Below are 24,316 nucleotides of genomic sequence, written 5' to 3' on the forward strand. Positions count from 1 at the left end.
AGAGTCAAAGGGATGACACTCAGGTTTTAGAAGCCAAAGGTCACTCCACCCCTTCTCTGAATCCCATTCATTCTACTCTTACTCTCATCTTGCTGTAAATAAATTATTATTAACAAATAAACTGTTCTTGTAGGTTTTGGGGTAATTGATGTGTGCAGCCATCCTTCCCCAATTTGAGAGCCCCCTGTATGTATTAGCCTCTTTTCCCAGAATAAACTTGGCCACTGCTGAGCATTCTGGCACTATGTCTGGAGAGTCCCAGGTCTGAGGACACTTCATGGCCAGGAAGCATCTTATTAGTGATAACAATAATGAGTGGAGTTTTCTATGGCATGTTAATCTTAAAATCAGCCATACTTCATTTCAGAGAGATGCCCTAGATTTCTATTACTATCCTTGGGGAATCCTCTGGAAATTTTACATATGCTAGTTTTTTGTCAAGAATTCTCTGCCTTATAATTTATTTCTATATTTTGACATTTCCTTTTATAAACAAAATAATCTTCTGACTCTCTATCAGAAATATACTTGGAAGAGGGGGCTTTGTGGAATAGGGCGAAGTTGCAACTATAAGAAAAACAAGGATGGGATGAAGTCTGAATTGCAGGGCAATTTCTGTGGTAGCTTTCCTAAATCTCATTGTGGTATTCATGCTTCTTTAGTATTCAGTATTCTTGAATTCCAGTTTTTGGAAGCAAAAGCAAGAGGGTGCAATGGATTTTTTTCTTCCATTCAATTTTGTCTGTTTTGGGGAGATTGGCCGGACAAGTCACTGCAGTTTTCTTGGCTAGATTTGTCAGAAGTGTTTTATTATTGTCTTCTTCTAGGGCTGAGAGAAAGTGGCTAGCCCAAGATCACCCAGCTGGGCCTAAGGCCAGGCCAGAACTCCTGTCTCCCAGTTTCTAGCCACTGCTTTAACTACCACACCAAACTGGCTCTTGTCAATGGTTTAGTTTTTGGCAAAAGAAGATGGAAAAAAGTTTTCATATAATCTCTATTCTAATTTGTTTTGTAATACTTTCAACTTAAAATCAGATGGAATTTTTCCATAGGAAAATGACAAGTCCAATGCAGCTGTTGAGTTTTCTCTGTACCTGACCAGACCAAATTTTTGAGAAGAACTATACAGTTGACTGAGTGATGCAACATATAGTATAAGGATCTGGGAACGCCTTTCTGACCTTGGATTTCTAAAGCATGAAATTTAATTATCCTGGTCTTATCATGCATGACTTAAAGTTATGGCCCATTAAATTATGTAGTCAGCACACTTGACTCCATTACTCCTCAAGGGTGTCATCTCATTTGGTTTGGCTTTGTGCCATAAGACTAAAGAAAGGAAGTTTCCTGAATTGCTCCACCAAGTTCAGCTCTTCCTGCTTGGTTGCCATGAGGTTAGCCTACATTTCATGAACTCTTCAACAGAAAATTCTTGGTAGAGTTCCTGCACAAATGTATGAAAAGATATGGAATTTTAGCCAGCTGCGATAGATTTCTATTTGCATGTAGTTGACTTAAATTGTGTAATGTTTATGAACATGGCAAATATTGAACTATAGTTCTAAGACTTTCTTTCTCAATTGGATTCTAATTCATGGCTTATACAATGCATAGGATTCTAATCAGCCATCACTGAGTAAGGTGGGAATTTTGAGAAGGTAATTTAAAATTATCTTTAAAAAATTGTTCTTGCACATGGTTGTTTTCTTTAAATTCCTAAGTGGAAATGTTTGCTTATTTAGAGAATTTATATGGTCTCCGAACTCACTCTCAATGATTCTGGGCAGCTTACAAAAATAAAGTTATTTTATGTTAAATGCCTTTGCTAATTTTATTGTACCTATTTGAAAATAATTAAAATATAAATGATACCGAATTGGGAGATTATTTTTTTTAACTTTTGCAATCCCTTCCTGAAAGCTATTCCTAATGCTACAGTAATGTAATCAGAACAGACTTATACCAACTTTTAACAGGGTGTTGTGTGAATGTTCCCAGAAACTGATGCTGCCCAAAAGCAGGGTAAATAAGCAGCTCCAATTGCCATACAGAAACATTTGTACTATTCAGTGGTGGGTTGCAGGTGGTACGCCCTGGTACGGGCATACTGGAGCCAGCCCAGAGCACCAGATACCGGTACGGTACAGTGTTCCGGAGGGCCCACTTGCGCTCCATACTGGTGTTTAAAGGCTTATGTGCTTCTGCGCAGGCACATGGCACGTACAGCATTGGGCGTGGAACAGTTGAAGACACGGAGGCGCTAAGACGCATGCGCGTACTGCGCTCATCCATGAGGACTCCACCGGCCCCATTCCAACCGTACCAGTTGGAATGGGATTTGCAACCCACCACTGGTACTATTGCAGTTGCCTCTAACCCTAACCTTCATAATTGCACTCCAGTGAATACAAGGCCTTGTGCTTACAACTCTACCACAGAAATGAAACTTGCTTAAGTTTCTGCTGAAAGCCACTTTCCAATAAGCACTGAAGTTGCAGTCTTCCGGCAGTCAGTTCTTTTGTGAAATGAGCAGCATATAAATTTGGTGATTGTATGTATGTATATAGGTGTGTGTGTGTGTGTGTGTGTGTTGATAATTCAAAATGGTCATTTTTATTTATTATTCAAAATATTTCTTACATCACTTCTCAATCAGTGAAATCTTATGGCAGTAATTGTGTGTATATGAATCTAAAAAGTTCTTAACTAAGAGATTTATTAACCAAAAAGAGTCACTTAAGTAGAACATGTAAGAAGCTGGAACAACAGGCAGTGATAGGTATGTGTCTATTCAGATTGTCTATGTAGTATTCAAAACTATTACTGTTGCTAAAACCCCATGAAATTATTGAAAATAACTAATTGAAACAGGATGGCAGGGAAAGAGAGAGAAATAGGTTATTCAAGCACAAGGTTCTCTCGTGTTACAGTCTGTGGAACTTACCTGAATGAGTCTTGTCTCCAAATCAATGTAAACGGGGATCTCTAATAGCTAAAGCTGCTCTAAGGAAGTAGAATACTACTTCCTTTCATTTAATAGTCTATTGTTTTCAGACAGCAGAATTGTGTCTGCACTCTTCCTGTCTACCATTGTGTCACCGGTTGCTAGGGAACCAGCTATAGTAATTTAAGGGAGATTTTACTAAATGCAGCAAAGTATTCTGTTTCATTTAATAAGCTTGCCTTGTGTAGGGTGGGGATGTAAAACTCAAAACACTTTTGTAGAGGTCGAGCCAAGGATTGCTTGTTATCTTGTTTGAAGTTCCAACTTTTACTTTGTCTTTTGAAGATAAATGTAGTATGTCTTTTAGTTGATATGACTTTGCTGAGGGGTAAAGCAGATTTGTCATTTATGATCTATAAGGAAGTAGTCATTAGATGAACCATGTTGTTGAACGAGCTGCTATAATTGTTCTTAATCTCTCCTTCACTCACCCAATGCCCTCCAAGTTGTGTTAAATTTGAGCTCACAGCATACCTGTCAGCACTGGCTGGCAGTAAATTGGGGTGGTAAGAATTGCAATCCAACATATCTAGAGGATTCCATGTGTGGAAAGGCTATTGTGGTCTAAGTGAAACATTATATTAAGCATTTTACGTTGCCCCATTTTTGAAATCTTGCAATTTGCCACAGGAATAGACAGATAAATAGATATAAGTTTCAGATCCCATTGTTTCTAGTTATAACTAGCTCTCACATGGGACTTAACAGTTATAAAATGAAATTCGAGTATATGGGTAGTATGCTTATGAGCCATGGTTTGTCATACATACACTTGGTTAATTACAATGATGAGAAATGTAAGTTTATTTTTTGCAATACATGCTTTATCAAGACCCACATGTCTCAGTTTTACATTGTAAAATATTTTTTTTATTTTTAATAGCACATGTAAAAGAAATCACTTTTTTCTTAAATTCAAGGAGTAGATATCTGGAAGAAATTTAAAGTATGTAAGAGGAGAGTGTACCATTCTGTTGGGTAAACTGTAAAATACAAGGACAATCTTAAATAGTAATTTTCTGTTGTTCCCTTCATTTGTTTGATGTATGATCATCTCCCTTTATAAGAGGCAACTATCACTATCTTATAACAAATTGATCAACAAAAAACTGAGATGTCATAGACTTAAAAAAATAACAATTTAATGTGGCTATATAAATGAGAGCAGATACAATCTATGTGTGTGAGTAGGGAATTAAAAGATGAAGTAAGTTTTGTTACTCTTCCTCTGAATTAGAATTGATCCTGGATTCAGGTTTCTTAAAAAAGAGGTCCTGATAAACTAAAAATGTCAGGATGGAAAATGAATACCTAAATAATGAATCAATGGCATATGGTTTTCTTTTGTCTTTGATTTGCTGGTAAGTTTTCCAGGGTTTCTAACTCACCACTAGATACTCACCACTTTATTTAAATGGAACTGGATGAGTCATTTGGCTTGAGTTAGGGGACATAAGAGGAAAAATCCTATATCAGCATAATATTAGAACTGATCCTCTCAGGTCTTTGACTCCTTTTTAGTTTTTTGAATCAGTGACATAGATCCTTCTTTCATATCAGTGGGTTAATGACAGACAGGAGATGCTTCATTTTTCAAGACAGCATCTCTTCTAAATTCATTTCTCTGAATGGTTGTGATTGATTGCAACAGCCCAGCATTAGAGATTGTGGCTAATATTTTATTTTAATTTAAAATACATTTATTCTGCTCACCCTGAACTCATATCATTGACACATACACTGAACTTCCAATGCTTGCACTAAAATAGAACATGAATTCCAATAAGTGGCATCAAAAAAATAAAGGATAGTAACACATCTGGTCTCTTTTTGCTCTCTGAGAAACGTTTGCATTGTTTCTAGAAAAAATGAGACAAAAGGTGTTTAGGACATTATATTGCTGAACAGTTTGTGGTGATATTAAGTTTGATTCTACTTACTATTATGGTATATAAGGATATGTCAAATACTGATCTATATAAAATACTTTTCATTCCGTTCTATGGGCCATTTAAAAAAAGATCTTTAATACTAGACATTAAATTTCCTAAAAACTGCAAATTCTTCACTGAATCTCTTATTCAAAATTAGTGAATAAATCTCAGAATTGTTGTAATGGTTTGCTAGATCTGAGCAAAAGATTTACCCAGTTTTGAAATCTGTGTTCATCTAGAAACATTGGAATATTTATATTGTACTTTAGCTGCACTCAAAATCAAAGATGATTGTACTTGTACAATGGCAACCCAGTGTGATTGCCATTGGTATCTATAAATATTCCTGTTAGTGATTATTCAACAGAAGGCATAGCAAGTACGGTATTACTTTGTATCTACATAAAATACATATTAAATTTGCTCCTTTGTTCATTTAAGGGACAATGTTCATTTAAGGGGAATTTTCACCATATCTGTCTTCAGATATTTGCATCCTGTCCCTCCTCAGTGCCAAACCCAAAAGCAAACATGTAGAGGTTCAGATGCCAGCACTGGAAGAAACAGAAAGGATTTAACTTGTTCCTGGAAAAAATAAATAGGCTCATTGCACTTGGTTTTGCTTGCGCAAGGATGGTCAGTAGAACAGCCTTCAGAAGGCAATAATATATCTGGAAATGGAGAAATCAGCCTTTTGGACATATTAAGGGGAAATATGTGTAAAAAAATTCAATATTTAATACTGCATATATTAACTGCAGCTAGAATCGTTTTTTGCTCAAAATTGGAAACAGAACAACACTCCCTCCAACATATCAGTGTTTCAATTCAGGGAAAGAACTGAGAAGTCTGCCAAATGTGGGATGTCCCCATTCTTTAATGAGGATGAGCCGAGAGGAATGCAAAAAGTCTCAGCTTTTCACTTGTACTGGCAGGAGAGTAAATAGAATTAGGCAAGGAACTAATTGCATTTGCACCCTATGCAGCTCACATTTCTAAATGGATGCTGAAAGATCCATCCCACTTTCTGTTTGGATTCACTGATGTTATCCAAGTCATGCCCGAGCCTTTCACGGAGCTTAGTTTAGTTTTTCTTAATAAACTAGCTGAGCTTTTACAAACAACTCTAGTTGTACTTCGTCTAGATAGAATGCAGCTCTCTTTTAAAAGACTAAGGATTCCTCAGTGAAACCTGTGGTATCACTTTTGGGAAATCTTTTAAAGGATAGGTTAGAGAGAGCTAGCTAAATAGGCACAAATGAATTATTTTCTCCTTAAGACGGATGGTTTTGCACGTTTTATTCGTTGTGTTGCAGCCCTCTATTGTTTTATCCCAACTTCTGTAGATAACATGGCTCAAGGTACCTGAGACCTGCAGGAAACATTATAGAAACAAGGAAAGAGTTCCAATATTTTTGCTTAATGGATAGAGAAGATAGTGGCCTTCTTTGCACTTATATTGATTTACTCTTCTCTCTACTTGAGACAAGAATCAAGTACTTGATTAAAAACCTTAATCAGCTATATATGATAGCAATAAACCCTTCAGAACTGATTTTCCTATTGCTAGGTAGATTTTCCCCTCCAGAGAATGAATGGATAAAAATGGGGAGAATAGACATGCACTATCTCTCTCTCTCTCTCTCCCTCCCCCCCCCCCCCCGCTCTCTCTCTCTCACACACACACAAAATTTGGGGACTAGTAAATTATGTTAGCTTGTTTTCAATTTCCCCCACTTTTATTGAAATGGTAATTGTATATTTTTAAAAAGTTTTGATAATGACAAATATGCTGTCACCTGAGATTTTCTTCCCCAAACATCAGAAACATGAATACTTTGTGTTAAATCAAAATATTTTGCTGTCTCCTTTATCTCCAGTTCCTGGAGATTTTGTTATCAATTACTAACATAGCTTGAGTAGGAAACAAAACTATTTTGCATAACGTTTTGAAGAAACAGATTATTTTAAAGTTAAATATTTAAAATAGCTTTTCCAGATGTGTTGTTCATCAGAGGTGTTAGAATACAAGTTACATCATCTCCACTTAGCCTGTACAGCTGTTCAGAATGGCTGACTATGGAGATTTATTTTAGGAGATTTATCCTATATTTCTTATCCCTAGAAAAGAATGAATCTTCTAGTATTCTGTTACATCTAAATGCATTATCTATATTATTTATAAATTATATAGATATTTATAATTATCTTTGATTCTGATTCTCTGCAGTTTATATAAATTGAAATAGTTAGAATTAAATAACATACCAACTATTTTAATTACACAGTAGCCCTGGTTTGTATTATTTTGAAATGCAAATTTTTCCATTTAAGTTTTATCACCAGCATTTGAGAATGGGCAGCATACAAATAAGATAACTAAATAATCTATTACTGCTTAAAACTCCCTAGTAGTACACAGATAATGATTTCCTTCTGCAGAACTCAGGTTGAATGGTGTCAGTTGAATTTCATTAGTTGGAGGAGGTAGCCAGAGAAGAGAGAATGAAATGAAATACATAGATATTTATTTATTTAGAATAATCAATTTTTGATCAATTTAGTATAGTCAAAAGAGCCCATGATAAATCTATACTATGGAAGCTTAGGGGACCTAGCTCTTCTTGAAGAGGTGGCATCTCCAGGGCACCAAGTTCTCAATTCTCAGGAGGCAGAACGGGTTACAAATTCTGTAGATAAATCAATATTTATGTATTTATAAAGATTATATGACCGCCCAAGGCCATCTTAACAGCATTATGGGCACCGGGCAAAGCAGTGTATTGGGTTTCGCACAACAACTACTCGCAGGAATAAAAATGTAAATGGTCGATAAAATTAAACGTATATTTGCATGTTAGTATTAATTAAAAATGCAGTAAAATGTAATAAATATGTTGCTGTATTTTATATGATACAAGGTACATTGAAGGGTTAACATACACAGATTAGTATGGGGTCCACGGGCAAGTGCCCATCAGGCCCATGCGTTAAGACAGCCCTGTGACCACCCAACTCACTCATGGTGACTGTGGGTAGCTTACAGAAATAAAAACCCAAATACAAAACACAGTAACCACCCCAATCTCTCCCTTGCTCCCAATAACAGTCAAACTCTTTCACAAGATTTTCCTAGCCAGATGTCACATATATAGCAGACCACAATGAATGAATATGATACTTACACTACACATTCACATGCTTGTTGCAGACAAATATAAAATGTGAAGGTCATTTCTCAATAGATGTCCAGAGGTACATTACTTATGTCAAAATGCATTATTTTAAGCAGTAATAGATTATTTAGTTATCTTATTTGTATGCTATCCATTCCCAAATGCTAGTGATGAAACTTAAATGGAAAAATTTGCATTTCAAAATAATACAAGCCAGGGCTATCGTGTAATTAAAACAGTGTTAATCCTCTACTACTTACGACAAATTTTAGGGTGTGGCATTGATTTTTTCATATATGGCATCAGCATATTTATTTGAGCTATGTATTTCTCTGTGTTTCTAAACTTTTTTTAGCTTAATATTTATTGCCAGCTAGTTGAGATACCATTCTATCTAGTGAGTAATGACAATAGGTTGACGAGAATTCTTCCCCAGTGTAATGTAAGGATTTAATGCTGGGCTTGAACTAGGATGACTTGAATCTGCTGTGACAAGAATCTGCCTGGGTTGGCCTTGGGCATGTCAGTGTCTTTCAGCCTCATCATCTTCCTAACAATGAAAAAATAAAACAACTTCATTTCCATTGAAGTAGGGCAGAGAAGTAACCTGCAGTTACCTGGGTGATAAGTGGTCAAAGGTAGACAGTTCATACAACAGTTGAAATTACCTTAGTCATGTAAAAATAAGTTTCATATCTGAGTAATATTATCTGAAATCAAACTGCATTCTGTTTGTATGTAGAAGCTGCTTATTAAAGCAAAGGGAAGGAATTCTACAGGACTGGTTTATCTAGCTCTTCATTATCACAGAAAACTCATTTGTTTGAAATTACAGTAACGTTCTTTGTAACATTCAACAAGGAAGCTTAGTTATCTGAAGACCTGTTTGCCTAAAGTGTTTTCATAAGTCCAATGTCTTCTGTGGGGAATCTTTTTCTTTCTTTGCCTCTTCTCCTTCTACCTACCCAAATGACCCCAGGGAAACAGCTTTTTAAGTAGAAATGGCCTTATCTGCTTAGTGCATAATAAGTGGGCAAAGTAGTATCAATAATTTTTAGGTGATGTAAAATGCTATCAGTTATTTATGTTTATATTAAAGTTTCCTAAAACGTGCTATAGTTTAGACAATTGAAGTAAAAACGCCCTTGTTTACACAATAGTTTATTGCAGTGATGCCGAACCTATGGCACGCGTGCCACAGATGAGCACGCGGAGCCATTTGTCAGGGCATGCAAGGCGCTGCCCTGTCAGCTTCCGGGGGGGGCGGGGGAGGCTGTTTTCACCCTCCCCGTGCTCTTATAAAGCCTCTGGAGTCTGGGCAGGGCGAAAAAAGCATGCAAAAATGGGTGGGGGGTCATGCCTGTAGTGCGTGCATGCACACTGGGGGGTCGCACATTGCATTATGGGTGCAGCACGCCTTCACATGACCCCCCTGCACTCCCCCCACTAATGGCACGTGAGCCAAAAAAGGTTCGCCATCACTGGTTTATAGATTTCAGAAATAATTTCCTCAGAATTGGAAGAACTTTGAAGGTGAAAAATAAGATCATAATAATAGCAAGAATAAAATAAATACAAAGGAAATTATCTAAGGATGTTTTGCATAGTTATGTATTTATTATGTTTAATGTCTTGTTATCATAGCTGTATTATTTTTATCATCTCTAATATGTATAGAACAGCTAGACTGCACTTCAACCTGAAAAAGTGATTTTGGGTGGAAATTCTGTTTTTAATCTCTTAAAGTTTAAGAAACAAAGATACAGTTCGGTAAGATGGCTCTTAGCAAAGATTTGAACAACTAAGGATGTAAAAGTCCATCTAAGAACAAGAAGTATCCCAATATAATATTTCCTGATTAGCAAAATATTCATGTAGTTGGTGTGTGTGTGTGTGGGAGGGAGAGGGAGGGAAGGGGGGTTTTCTTCCACTCCTGGCACATACCTGGTGCTTACAAAATACAAAATAAATGATTTGAATAAAGTCTTACGTAACACAATGGATTTACCTTTTTTGAGGCACGTGTCTTTAGTCTTAATATCTTTGCATGGCATTCAAGAATTTGAAAAAAAATTGGGAGTTCAAGAGAAGCTGCATTCACCCAGTGTTTGTGTGGCCCCAACCTTGCTCCTTTTGCAAAAAGCCTAGGTTTTTCATCAAGCTGAGGGTCAGGTGATTTGCAGCACAATGTTTTGATCTATGTTTTTGATGATACGTTGCTTTCTCAAGGTGGTCCTTAGCAGTCCTACTGTTCTTAATTGTTTTCACTTCGTTATTTCTCTCTTTTTTGTTCTTTTTAAAGTTCTAATTATTTATATTTTGTGAGTCACCTAGAATTGCAACTGCAGTTGAGATGGCCTATAAGTTGATTGATTAAACAAATAAGAGTCACATTTGTAATATGTACCGTTCTAGTTCATAGTATATTACCCTAGAAGTAGTGATGGTGAGTGGAAGAACAAATTGTTTATCATTTTTTTTCTTTTTCTAATTTACTGAACACTTTTAAGATTAACTACTGGAATACAAATCTAGGCTGGCCACTGTCGTTCTGTTACTTTTTACAGAAAGAACAGTGGAACGCAATGAACTAGTCCTCACAAGCATTTCCAACATTCATTGCAATTATTATATACCTTTTCAGTTTTTTCCTCTCTCCATTACAGCATCTTAACAGCCTTTCTTCCGCTTGTTCCTTCTCTTGCAGAAGATGCTGGTGAAGCAGCAGGACCGTCTGGAAGAGCGTGAGCAAGACATTGAGGAGCAGCTGTACAAGTTGGAATCTGACAAGCGCCTGGTTGAAGTAATTCTAATTTACTTAAAGCTACAACCCAAAAGAATTCTATTCATCTTACGAGAAAATGTTCTTGATAGGGGAATTTCCAGTGAAGGTTTAATCTTTGGAATCCCTACAAAATAAATGGCATAGTCGTATATTATTGTTCCTCCATGCATGGAACAATTAGAGAATCCCCACCAAAGGCATCATTCACTACAGCTCTCTAATGTTAACTATATCATTTCAATATGTCTTACGTTATGCATGAACATTGGGAACCACTAATCTACAGGTATTTTTCATACCTTAGACCAGGGGTGTCAAACTCGCAGCCTGTGGGCCGGATGCGTCATGCACTGGCCACGCCCACCCTGATTTAACAAAGGGGAAAAATGTTGCGATACGTCATGTGACAACAATGCGTCATCGCAAATTTGACACCCCTGCCGTAGACCCTTTTTCTTAAGCCCCTGTCTTCCAGTGCAGCTTCCTCTCCCAGGGCATGAATAATCTACTGAATATGAGATATAATTTTTTTTTCAGCCTCATACTTCAGCTGATTGTTAGATGGGGAAATTGTCTTTCTAGCATATTTGTCTGGTGTAGTAGAGGAGGTGGGGCTAAAGGGGTGCATTGATGTACCACAATGTGTCTGTGAAAAACCTTTATTCACTGCTGGAATGCAGTCTTTGCCATTTTGATCTAGGATTAATTTGGCCTGATCTTGATCAAGGAGAAAAGCAAAAAAATATTTTCTTGTAGATGATGCTTCACAGCTGCTATGTGTGATTTGCTAAGATGCACACCCTCACCACTCTGTTGAATTCACATCTTGAAGTAGCTTTATTCTTTTAACGTTTATATAGGACAATAGAGCAAAGCAAATGAACCTGTGTAAAAAAAATGAGAGTGAAAATTGCCTAGAATAAATTTTCTGAATCAAGCATTACCACCACTATCCGTTATGAGTGATGTAGTAAGTAAATAAGAGAGGAGATTGACTTTGGGCACTCTTCTTTCTCTGTACCAATAGGAGAAGGTAAGCCAGCTGAAGGATGAGGTGCGCCTACAGTATGAAAAGATGCATCAGATACTTGATGAGGACCTGCGCAAAACAATGGAGATCCTTGACAAGGCCCAAGCCAAATTCTGCAATGAGAATGCTGCCCAGGTGCTGCATTTGAGCGAACGCATGCAGGAGGCCAAGAAACTGCTAAGCTCTGTTCAGGTCATGTATGACAAGACAGAAGACATCAACTTCATGAAGGTGAAAAGTGGAATGTGTTTGGAGAAGGAGAGGTCTGGGCTGAGCATTTACAATAAAAGAAGGGTTCAGAGCTTTTAAACAGTCGCTTCAAACCAGTACTGGGTTCATTAAGCTCACAAGTTGTAACTTCATTTCTAATCTTTGTCTCCCATCCTATCAATAGGAATTTCTTCTTTCTCCCCTTTCTTCATTATAACCTTTTCAGCTTGCATATGCCATCTCCCATCTCTGCATTTGTTTTTCTCAAGTTACCTTAATGAATCCTTCCATATTTACCTGGCAAAACGATATTACTTTCAATTTGATTAACTTTCTGTGGTCAGTTTTACTGACTTATTTGATTGTTTATGGCTTCTCTCTCTTTAATAATTCTTAAGCTTCTGCAGCAACACACAAAAACATTGTGCAGAGAATGAAAGAATATATGTTCCTATAGAAAAGAGTATTCAATTATTATTCCATTTCCCTGTTTGATATAGAAATGCTGTCACTGTTTCTGCATGTTTAAATGCTACTTTGTCCACAAAGGATGAGAATGTCTGAAAAAGGTTTATAGAAGTGATAAGAGAAGTAGAACAAAGTTTGATAGAAAAATTCTAGGCTATAGTAGGAGAGGTTTTTACTCTTAGCTCTCATGGATGGATTTAAACATTCATATTCCGAACTAAGGCTAAGACCCATACAGTTTCTGCATATGGATTAGCAGTGTCAAAATTAACAGTGGGAATTAAAGTTATTAAGAGTTGAAAATTAGCCCATGTAGAACATTATTTTATCTTTCATTTTACCGTATAGTATACCATGGGGACATCCAAATATATGGTTAATCTTACCACTTGGCAAGGATATAGAATTGATCAAAAGGACTTAATGGTGATAAATGTTAAACTTGGATAATTTGGTAGCATAATATTTTTTTAAAGTTCGTTCTTCCTTATCTATGAATAAAATATATGTTCTAGTTTTAAGTAGAGCTGAAGACTTAAATTGGACAAGAAAATTGCCTTAAAGATTAAGGCAAAGATAACAATGTTATTACCCGCCATAAAAGAAATTGTAGTTGAAATAAAAGAAAACTATTATATTTTGGGTCAAGTGGCCCAAGGACAGAATCCAATCAACATCTTTTAGGCTTATGTATTTGGATTTGAGATTCAAATCCAAATTGGGTTGGAGATGCCTAGTCAACCCTCCTATTTGTTTTCTAAATGTAGCCGCCTTAGGTCATACTGCAGATGAATGAGTAAAAAGATTACTGTAGACCTTACTTCAAATAAGGTTCTACTCAGCATTCTTATCTAAAAATCTTTTCATGTACACCAAATGGCCTAATACCCAGTTTAGGAAGTTTCTTTGCCTCCTGAATATTAATGGCTCTATTAAAAAGAGGCTTCCTTGTAAATCTCAATAATTGATTGGCAACGTATTTACATTCTACTATATCTCATCAAGTGGGTTTATATATCATATTACACTTAATTGTGCTTCAGCAAGAGTCCCAAACCAGACTACTAGAAGAATGGCAGAGTGAGTTAAAAAAATGAATGTGAGGTTAACGTTCAGTAGATGCATGAAGTCAAGGAAGTGTAGTGAAATGACAGCAATAGTGATAATCTTGTGCTCTAAAATCCTGAGTCTATCTTGCCATATACTACAGCTAAAATGATAAAAACTAGACTCGTTATAGAGCAATAGATAAAGTTATTGGGTTTTCACCTAACTCAAAATATTTGCTTAGTAACTTCTTCTATTTGTTTCAGAGTTAAGATTATTTGCAAGATTAATTAAATGTGTAAGATTAATTAAGAGAGCTCTCTTATTTTCATTATTGTAGTCCAGGAGATCATAGCAAATCTACCTAAAACCAAGAATTTTTGTGCAAACTACTAGTATTTTTTGCAATTAACATAAGATATTGTACACCACTGATTGAACTTGAATAGCTGATTCCATACTGATCCCATATATTTCAGTTACAACAGAGAAATGAAGGGTTATTGGTAGAAGCATAATGTAATACTGTATAAGTTGGGGGGCAGAGTAGTAATATAGTACTTCAAAATGCTCTACATATATTCTCATGAACTTTACAACAACTCTGAAAAGAAATCCAGATTATCTTTTATGAGAAGAAACATTTGCCATCTACCTTGAGAGTATTCATAATGGTGGCCACTAGATTCTAGAGTTTCACCCAGAAGCCATTCTTGTTAACTGAAAAACTTTGGAAAATGCTGAGAATGAATCTGATAATATGCAAAACACATGACTCTATGAGCTGTGAGCATCAGGTAGTTTGGTTATAGAGTGACCTATAGGTTGTTGGAGATGAATTTAATAAATTTATATAATCAGTGGGAACACCCGAGATATCTGCAGAATTGGGAAAACTTATGTGCCATGAGAGATTTATATGATTGACAACTACTAATTGTATTTCTTTATTCTGTTCTAGAATACAAAGTCGGTGAAGATCTTGATGGATAGGTAAGAAATCTATTGGCTGCAATTTGGGATTGCATAATAGAGGGTGGGTTTGAAATGCAGGAAATCCAGATAGCCATCTGAGTGGCTGTAAAGATAACATTAACAAAGCTGATTTCTTTCCTCAGCTGCCATTATTATAACCATGGGTTATTGTTGCACTGTAATGGAACTCTCTGCTGTGTAGTTTACTCAGAGAGAGATTTCAAGAATATGACAACTATATTTCTCAAACACAAGAAATACAAGTTTTGCTTCTGCATTGATGGAACTATGGTTTGGGAGGATTTCTGCTTTAGTTTCTGCTACACACTTGTGTTACTTGTGTCCACTCAAATCAGAGAAGAAAAAGATGCTTTGAATTATGCAAAATCCTGTATCTGCAAAACCAGAGAATCTCCATAAATAAACTGTTCTCTGTTAGTAGTGACAGAAATATGTAAGAAAAAATATTAGTTTAAATGACGTTTGGCGGTTGAGAACACTGTTTTCTTAAAAAGACATGGGAAGTCTTAAATTTACATAAATTTTTTTGCAAGAAGAAAGGAGGATATGTGGAGGAAAGAAAATTCGTAGGGATATAGGGAGAACGAGTTTGCCAGAATCCATTGGGAGAGAAATTTTTGAACAATTAAGGCTTCCCTGAAATTAGCAGAAGGATGGAGCCGCAAGAAAGAATCAGATAGCCTAATAAGAGGCACTGTGGATATTTTTACAGCTGGCTTTCATTTTAAAAAATACGTTGTAATAGATTGTAATGCTCATTTTAAGGACTCAGAACTGCACGGGAGGCACTCTGCCCCCTCCTAAAATTGGCCACCTCAATTCCAAGCTCTTCCTGAATGAGATTGCCAAGAAGGAAAAACAGTTGCGGAAGCTCCTGGAAGGTGAGTGATACTACCCATTTCATCATTTGTATACTCACTACTGAATTTCCAATTTGCATGAATCGGGAACAGAGTATCTTTTTAAAACAATTCTTTTTGAAAATTGGAAACCACGGGAAACAGGGTAATGGGAATGTGACATATATGTGAACAGGACCTTTTTTGGTTTGAGAGTGTCGTTGAATTGAATTTTACATCTCTTCCCCTAGGAATAAGCAAAAGACTGCACAACATATTCACAGATTTGCTTCTGTATTTCAAGGAAATAATCCCAGGAGAAGAATCTGGGTTCTATAGAATAGGGATTTTATATCAAAAGCTACAGGCAACCAGGTATCACATAGATAAACATAGAATAGCCCAAAGCACACATTCTGCTAGAGATGTTCCCTGAATATGGACTTTAGGATGAGTCCAAAAGCTCAGAAGACTAGACCTCGGGTCCCAGTGACCAACCCAGACAGGATCCCAATCTTAAATCTGTACATGGTTTTCCAACAATTTATTTTTAAGGGAAAAAATAACATTTTATTTTTGTGTTATTTCTTTTCATTTGTTTTACGTTCTTTACAGTGTGCTGCTTTTTTAATTGGCAATTTAATTTTAATTCAAAGGGGTTAAGGAGTTGTGGCATGGATGTGGCACAAAATGATATTCTTCTCACAATATTTTCACTATATATTGTTAGTTCTAGATGTACTAAGATTAAGATATAGTTTAGAAAAAAAAGGCATTCTGCATTTTTTTACAGAGTGGTCTTAGTAGTTCTGGAAAAAATAGCTCTGATGTCTTGGCTATTTTCTACCTAACGTCTAGAATAGGAATAGAAAATCTGTTTCCTTCCAAATGTTGTTAGACTCCCAGCTTTCACAATTTACCATTTTGATTGAAACTGGTAATCCAAAAGCATTGGAAGGGCCATAAGATTTCTACTCTGTGCTGTAGAGCATGGCCTTAATCTAGGAAAGACGTTAAAAGAGACATTAGATCTCTTTTATTTAAGATATTCTTCCAATTACTGCTATACTACTAAGTCCCCTGAGTAATTCTGTAGCAACCAATATGTTCTTATTATTATTTGTCAGATACCAGAGGTGAAGAGTGGTAGATTATTATCCAAAACATTTGGAGCCTGCTATTTTCACCAGCTGTGATATGGCTGTGTTCAGTTGCACTTGGAATAGCTGTTAATGGGTTAAAATGTATGAGGCAAGGATGAAAAGGGGTTATACATATATTGCCCCTTGGCTCTAGAATGTTGAGGACATTTCTGAATGGCATTTCTATATCCTTCAAAATGATAAATCATCAAGTTTTAAGAATTCAACATTGACACATTGTGAATTTCAGTATTCTCGTTAGATTTCAGCTAATTATATTGATCAAAGATTTCTGCGTTACTGAATGAGAGCATGCTATGGCGATGGGAAAGGTTACCAATTCCTAATTTATAATATTTGTGAATAATTATTTTAATGTTTATACTCTGCTGATATGGAAATATTTGTATATGAGAAGAAGGCTTCCATGATATTGTATTAAATGGGCAAATGTTCCAAGTGTAATATGAAATGCTGTACAGTCTCTTCAAATATATATTAATAGAAATAATTCATTAGAAAATGACTGTAAGATATTACCTCCAAAAATCTTTCTGAACCACTCGGCATATTAATATTAAATAATAATACATCTTGCCACAATTGCAGACTTCCTGATTATTTATGCACATTATTATTACATGCAGATGTAATAATAATACGGCCCTTTATTTCAACAAATCCAAAAGTTGAGAACCGCATATGTGAATCTGATTGAAGTCAGTTGAAGGGGTGACATGGAAGTACAATTTGCAGCTTCTTTTATTCTATCTTTAATATATGGTCTTACTATTACCTCTACTATGTGTTTTATATTTTGTATTCTGTTGTAACCTAATAATGTTACTATCCCAAAGGTACTTTTTCAAGAGGCAACTGGACTTCCTTGTTCTTTCTTTGAAGACGTTTTGCTTCTCATCCAAAAGCTTCTTCCTCAGCTCTGACTGGATGATGGGGATGAAATCCTTCCATTCTCCACCATCCAGTCAGAGCTGAAGAAGCTTTCTGGATGAGAAGTGAAGCGTCTTCAAAGAAAAACTAGAAAGCTCAATTGCCTCTTTAAAAAGCACCTTTGGGACAACCATGACCTGGGTGACTGAGTATCTCCATAAAAATGTTACTATGCATTATGTGTCTGAGAGTTATTTTATGTTAGCTTAATATTGCTCTGAAATTATAACCATGTTGAAAAGAGATAGCTTCTTTACTTACCAGCTTTGCCCAATCCATTACTTATATAATAATGGAATTTCTACAGATTTTAGGTAAGACCATATTTCCATTGAGGCTAAAGTTGGGGAGTTTTATGTATCCAAAGCTACCTTTTACCATTACTTGTAAATGATTCATGCTCAAATGATTATAGGCTACCAAGTCAACCGTTGGGCTAAGTGCAATGTAAGTTACTCATAAAGGACAATTTCCAGGCACTTGGGGCATTTTGAGGTTTTTCGTAAAATGTTTGTTTCTGTTTCTGCTTCCATTTTTATATACGCTGGATAATATTTGAAGAGTGCATCATGCATGAAAATGGCCAGCAACCTAATCTTCAGAAGATGAAAACGTACCAAAAGTGCCTTTTCACTGAGTTTCCTGGTCTTCAGTGAAGTGTTTCTTGCTGGAATAATATAAATAGTGTTTGCTTGTTAATGTATATATGTCCCAGATTACATATTTCTGGTAAAAGTGACCAGTATTTGTATTATAGTGTTAGTATTTCCTATTTGACATAATATGACCTTTTTTTTTAATCAGTCTCCAAATGGTACATGTTGGTTGAAATTGTTTGTTACCTTAAATTAGTAAATAAGAAGCTGCCTCGGATCAGATTATTTATTTTCACCATATAATCATTAATCACTTAATCTGATTGAGAAAAGGTAAATAGAAAATAAGCTAGAAGTGAAATAAGGAGCAACAAGGAGGTTAATTAGTTGTAGATAGTACAAGAGTCAAATTTGGCTGATTCGTGAATGGATTACTGGGTCAATGATAGGAAATTCCTCAAGGGTCCAAAATTGTGTATTTCAAGGATGAGACTGGATGATTGGACAAGCATTTCACATTTGCCTGTTGTTGGGAAAATTATTGTGAGAATGCACCCCTAGCTCTTTCAGGATTGTAAACCCCCACTCTATCTAATCTTTATATAGGTGAAGAAATTAATACATTGGAAAGCTTAAATCTTTGAGCCCATTGTTCTGGGTTCCAGAAATTCACGTTCTGCATCAAAATTATATTTGACATTGTTATTGTTCCATTATTGGAAAACCCTGTCATCTTTCCCGCAGATTATAGATAACATTTAGTGAAAAATATTTTCTCTTTCTATTTATTCATTATAAGAACAGAAATCCATCAGACGTCTCCATCTAAATGGAGGAGGCCCCTAGAGATTACTTTTATGGAAAGCATACAAGGGATAGCTGGAATAAACAGGGGTTCTTTTCCTAGTTTCTATCAGTTTTGAGATCATGTCTGTCTCTGGCATTATCTGCCAGAGTTGATTATATTACTGGCAAACATATGGATCTATGCTGTTGCATTAATCACTCAGCTGAAAAAGCAGAGTGACATTTAATGGAGATGTCACCTATTTTCTCTGTTTCATTTCAGGTCCCTTCAGTACCCCTGTGCCATTCCTGCAGAGCATCCCTATGTACCCCTGCAGCGTCAGTAACTCAGGAGCCGAAAAACGCAAGCACTCCACAGCTTTCCCAGAAGCCAGTTTCTTGGAGCCTTCCTCGGGACCCGTTGCCAACCAATACGTCAGCCAGGGGGCTTCGGCTGGTGAAGGCCAGTCTGCACAACCCATGGTGCCTTGTAGCTCCACACAGCACATAGTAGGACTCCCCAGTGGCCCCCAACCAGTTCACTCCAGCTCCATGTTCAACCCTTCTCACTATCCCAACAGCACATCATCTCAGCAGTCTGTGTTGTCCCAGTATGGTGGGCGCAAAATTCTTGTCTGCTCAGTGGACAACTGTTACTGTTCCTCAGTATCCAATCACAGTGGGCATCAGCCCTATCCACGATCCGGCCACTTTCCATGGACAGTGTCGTCACAGGAATATTCCCACCCACTCCCACCTGCTCCATCTGTACCTCAGTCGCTTCCAGGATTGGCAGTGAGAGAATGGATTGATGCATCTCAGCAACATGGACGCCAGGATTTCTATAGAGTTTATGGTCAGCCTTCCACCAAACACTATGTCACCAGTTAACCATCTGATCTTGGTAGAATCCTGTTGATTTTTGAATTTTTTAAATCTAGTCTTTATTGTTGTTTTCAATCAAATCCATTTCCATCTATCCCTACCACATGCCAGATTCAGAGTGGGGCATTGTTGTCATCTGTTATTTCTAATTTAATTCTTTAAAATTCCTTTCTTTCTATCAGGTTGGGAATGGGAAACCGTGGGGAAAAAATTAACAAGAATTTCAATCAAGTATTTGCTTTGGATCATGTGACATTGCTACTTTCCTGTGGGGAAAACTTAAAGGGACAGATGATCCTTTTTATTTCAAAGTCTGGGCTCTTTGGTTTTCCTATTAATTATTTTTCCTTCCCATTTTTAAGACAAATTTCTATCATTGATTCATTAAGAAATGACACTTGTAGAGGTTTTTTTTTTAAGGCTGATTTTTTTTTGTGTGTTAAAAGGCCACGTATCGTACATATTGGCATTTTTTCTTCTTTCAGAGATTTGTAAATACACAATGGCAGGAAATGAAATGCACAAAAAAGGGAAAAGAAACTTAAAAAAAAATTAAAAATCTGTTTTAGTTTCCAGGAGGGAAGTGTGTGCCTAAGTACACACATGGCTTCCTGTGTTTTGTTGATGCAACTTCCTCTAACAAGCACTTTGTATTAAAAAAAAATGGACTTCCTGTTATAAGATGCAGGTATTTATTCTGTAACCAATTTTAGAACACACACACAAAATATTCAAATAAATGTGATCACTTAGTGCAATGCCTTGTTCTGGTTTGCCTGTGTGGGCATTACTTTACCCAACTGTGTCTGGAAAAAAGGATATGTTGCTCAGAAAGCCTTTAAAAAAATAGATCACACTCTTCTTTGTCTATGCATGCCCTTGGGACAAACTCTAAATCAGGCACGTCAAACTCGATTTCATCAAGGTCCGCATCAGGGTTGTTTTTGACCTGGGGGGCCAGGAGAGCGTGGCCAGGATGGGCGTGGCTAGCGCAGCGGGTGGGGCTGGAGGGATCCTTCTGCAGCCCTCTGCCAATGAAAATGGGAGTTTTGTTTTCTGCTGGCAGAGGGCTGCAGGAGGCTGTCGCGGCTGAAAACAAAGCTCCATTTTCATGGGCCGGTCCTTCTCTATTTCCAGAGCACTCCCACAGGCCAGGTCTAAACACTGCATGGGCCGGATGTGGGCCTTGAGTTTGACACCCCTGCTCTAAATAGATAATGGGGTAAATATTGAAAAAATGGGTTGAAATATCTGGCAATTCCTTACTCTATGAAATAGCAATGTCATTTCTGTTTGGAGGTAATGAAAACACATGATCAGAAAAGTATTTCAGAATAAACGATACATATAATGTATATGGGTGCTATAATTAAGAATGATATGGGCATTGCATAATGGTCAGACTTTGCTTCTTATTTGCTAAAACTTGGTTAAAATGTAAAAATGTGAGATTTGCAAATTAAGAAAGAGACGGTCATAATAACTTGATAAGCAAAGCAGATTATTAATATAGTACCACATTTTGCTTTCTGGGGTATCTCCTTTATTTAAAACAAAAATATCACATTCTAAGCTTTGTCAGAGTTATACCTGAGGTTCTGCTTTTAAACTAATCTTGATTGTCCATATGTTGCTGTTATAACACATTTAGGCAACAAACCTATGCACACTTCTGCAACATTTGATTACTTAACTCAATGGAATACGCTTCTACATAAACCTATAGAGGTTTGTACTGCTTTTTTTTTTAAACCAACCCTATGGTTTAGAGCTGCTTTCTATTGGTCATTTTTTGAATCAATCTTCTCAATCTATTTTTCTTCAGATATATTGGGTTATAAACTCTCAGAATTCCCAACCTTTGAAAATGTTGAATGGAAATTTCAGGAGTTGCAAACGACCCCAGTGGGAAAGTTGGGTTTAGATGCCTTGAGGCCCAAGTTAAAAAAAAAAAAGTTTCCTTTTACCTTTGTGATTGGTCTTGCCACATCTGTTATATAGGAAGTATCCCGATGGAGTTAAGAAAAGATCTTGTAATATCACAGCCTAACTTCCAATTCTCTGCCATTTTTTTTAAAAAAAGGCACAGAATTTATTTTTATAAAGGGAGGGACAAGAAATCCACAGCTAGTACCAGCATCAATCATTTGGATTTATTTATTTATTTACTGGAACTTAGATGTTGGTCCAATTTAAACAGGGCTCAGTGGCATACATTCTTCAAAAGAAAATTAAAATAAATCAGTATAATAAAAAGCAAACAAGCCCAGCACCCAAAAAGCAATAACAGCAAGCAAGAGGCTCTCTTTATAACAAATCTGCCCAACAAACGTATTTGGAAATAGCCTTTTTAAATGTCTCCAGCATTCCCCCTTCACTGTTTATTCTATCAAACAATGTAGGAGTTAATACATTATATGATGCAAGCAGAAAATGAATCCTTTTTTTTTATTTACAAAAAAAATAACTATAATCAGGTTTCAAGACTCTGGCAGTACCATTAACTTCTAGATTTGTTTAAGTTTGTCTTCTGTTTGGTTTATATGAAAAAGACAAAATGTTTGCTGGAAACTGATAGACTAGTGTGTGGTTTCTCCTGGTGAAGAGCTTAGCAAATAGTGTCTTCCATTGACATTAGTTAAATAGCATTTAATTTCATTATTTAAAGAAAAACCACTATTTAGCTTTTAACTTAAAATCATCTTGTTCGTCTGTTCTGTTTACCAATCTTGATTGCATATCAACTTTTGATCAAATGTTACTTCAAACAAAGTTTTGTAATATTCAGTGGTGGCTTAATGAGGGAGTAGATAATCATCCCAGAGTTATTTTAATTTTAGATTTGCAAGATAATTAAAAGGTCAGATTTGGTAGTTTTTAAGAGCAAATTACATCTGTCACGGGCCTGTCATTTTTTTACATGCAAAGGAGGATTAATTCAACACAAGTGTACACGGAATGCAGATTTCACTTTAAAACAGTATTCTGGTGTTATTTATTCCAAATAGGAAAGCACATATCGATGAAATCTTTTGAAACATCCCTTCCCCTCATGCACAAATATCTTTTCTTTCTTAAACCTTGGTCCTATTACATGGATTGGACACAGACGTTCAGTACAGAAATGGGTCTCTGCTATGGACTATTTGGCCTTCAAATTCATCTATAAGATTCGATGAAGCCTAGGAAACTCCTTAAGGTCCTGTTATTGATGTAAAATGACAATGAGCAGGCCATAAACCCACAGAAGACATTCAATCAGTTCTTCACACATTGTTTATCTGTGTGTTTTTTGTTTTGGTGGAAAGTAACATTTCCTCATAAGAAATGGTTCTCAGAGTTGAAGCAGGAACTGCTCTTTTCAAAGAAACAAGTTTTAATCCTAACTCAAACTTGATGAAAAAGACCAGATGCATTTTCAGGATCCGTTGCTTTTGTCAAAAAGTACAAAACAACATTGTACCTTTGCAAAACAAGTTTCATCTCTTTCAAAGGTCACCTGCAGACACTCTCACAATGCATAGAAAAGGGAGTGGGGAGCTTATGTCTCTCCAATACAATGCATTTTCCTCCTCTTGATTTCCTGATGGACACTTCTGGAAGAGGCATTACTTCTAGACTTGGTATATTGAGGTTGCCCTGCATTTGACTCAGAATAGATTTTTTCATCTGGTGTTTCCTGTAGTCTACTGTGGTACAGTGAATGGTAACCATGGATTAATTCCAACTCACTCTTCAGGCAGACCACTATATCAAAAGGCATTGAAGACTGCGATGTAAGCAACTCCTTTCATGCCCATCTGAGCATGCTAGATAAAAAACAGCAATTTTGGATTTCCATTTCTAACTGGGCAATCTTGGAAAAAATTATTGGTTTTCATTGATATTATTCTAACAGCCACTATTTAGTAAAAAAAAACTGTTTATGCGGGATGTTTATAAAGTAAATTGCAGAGGAAGTAATATTGTACATTACGGTACTATACAAAAGAGTTACTTGTTATATTTTCTTCTAGAAGTACTGCTTTTCCGCTTCCTGTTGAGAAGGGCACTTCTGACTTTCATATACTTTGGCATTAAACAGACCGTACAAACTTAGCTCTGGAGAGATTTAAGAACAAAATGTAGTAATAGTTAGAAACCAGGCGACCTCAAAGGTGCATTGAGTAATTGTTCCAAGAAATATTGCAAACTACTTTTGTAGGAGGTCCAGCAGATTAGAAACCTTTGGGGGAATGCACAAATCATAATTCCATTATAGTTTTCTGCGTCTTAAAATATTACCATAGGGGTAGCATTTTATTAGTTGCATGTTTCTGAGGAAAAAACTAAGGATGGTGCCATTGCTGTACCTGACAAGGCTCTGATGTGTAAGAATCATTAGTGCCGCCTTTTTTACAAAGCCACCTGGGAAAGAAGTCATTTAGTTGCTAGAATTGTGATGGATAGTGAGTATAACTTAGTAGT

General features: G+C 36.4%; 1 protein-coding gene across 3 annotated transcripts in view; it reads left to right on the forward strand.

Moving 5' to 3' along the window:
- The window catches only part of TRIM8 (tripartite motif containing 8), a 65,858-nt gene extending 45,251 nt beyond the window's left edge, over window positions 1-20,607 (forward strand). For all 3 annotated transcript variants that reach the window (XM_081954365.1, XM_081954364.1, XM_081954363.1), the window contains exons 3-7: window positions 10,822-10,917; window positions 11,927-12,160; window positions 14,616-14,647; window positions 15,416-15,531; window positions 19,248-20,607. In XM_081954365.1, the coding sequence (XP_081810491.1) occupies window positions 10,822-10,917; window positions 11,927-12,160; window positions 14,616-14,647; window positions 15,416-15,531; window positions 19,248-19,855 (1,086 nt within the window). In that variant the 3' untranslated portion in view covers window positions 19,856-20,607. The remainder of the gene's footprint in view (window positions 1-10,821; window positions 10,918-11,926; window positions 12,161-14,615; window positions 14,648-15,415; window positions 15,532-19,247) is intronic.
- The last annotated feature ends 3,709 nt before the right edge of the window (window positions 20,608-24,316 follow it).

Source organism: Natrix helvetica, assembly GCF_964273705.1.
Source record: "Natrix helvetica genome assembly, chromosome: 5".
NCBI classification, from domain to species: Eukaryota; Metazoa; Chordata; class Lepidosauria; order Squamata; family Natricidae; genus Natrix; species Natrix helvetica.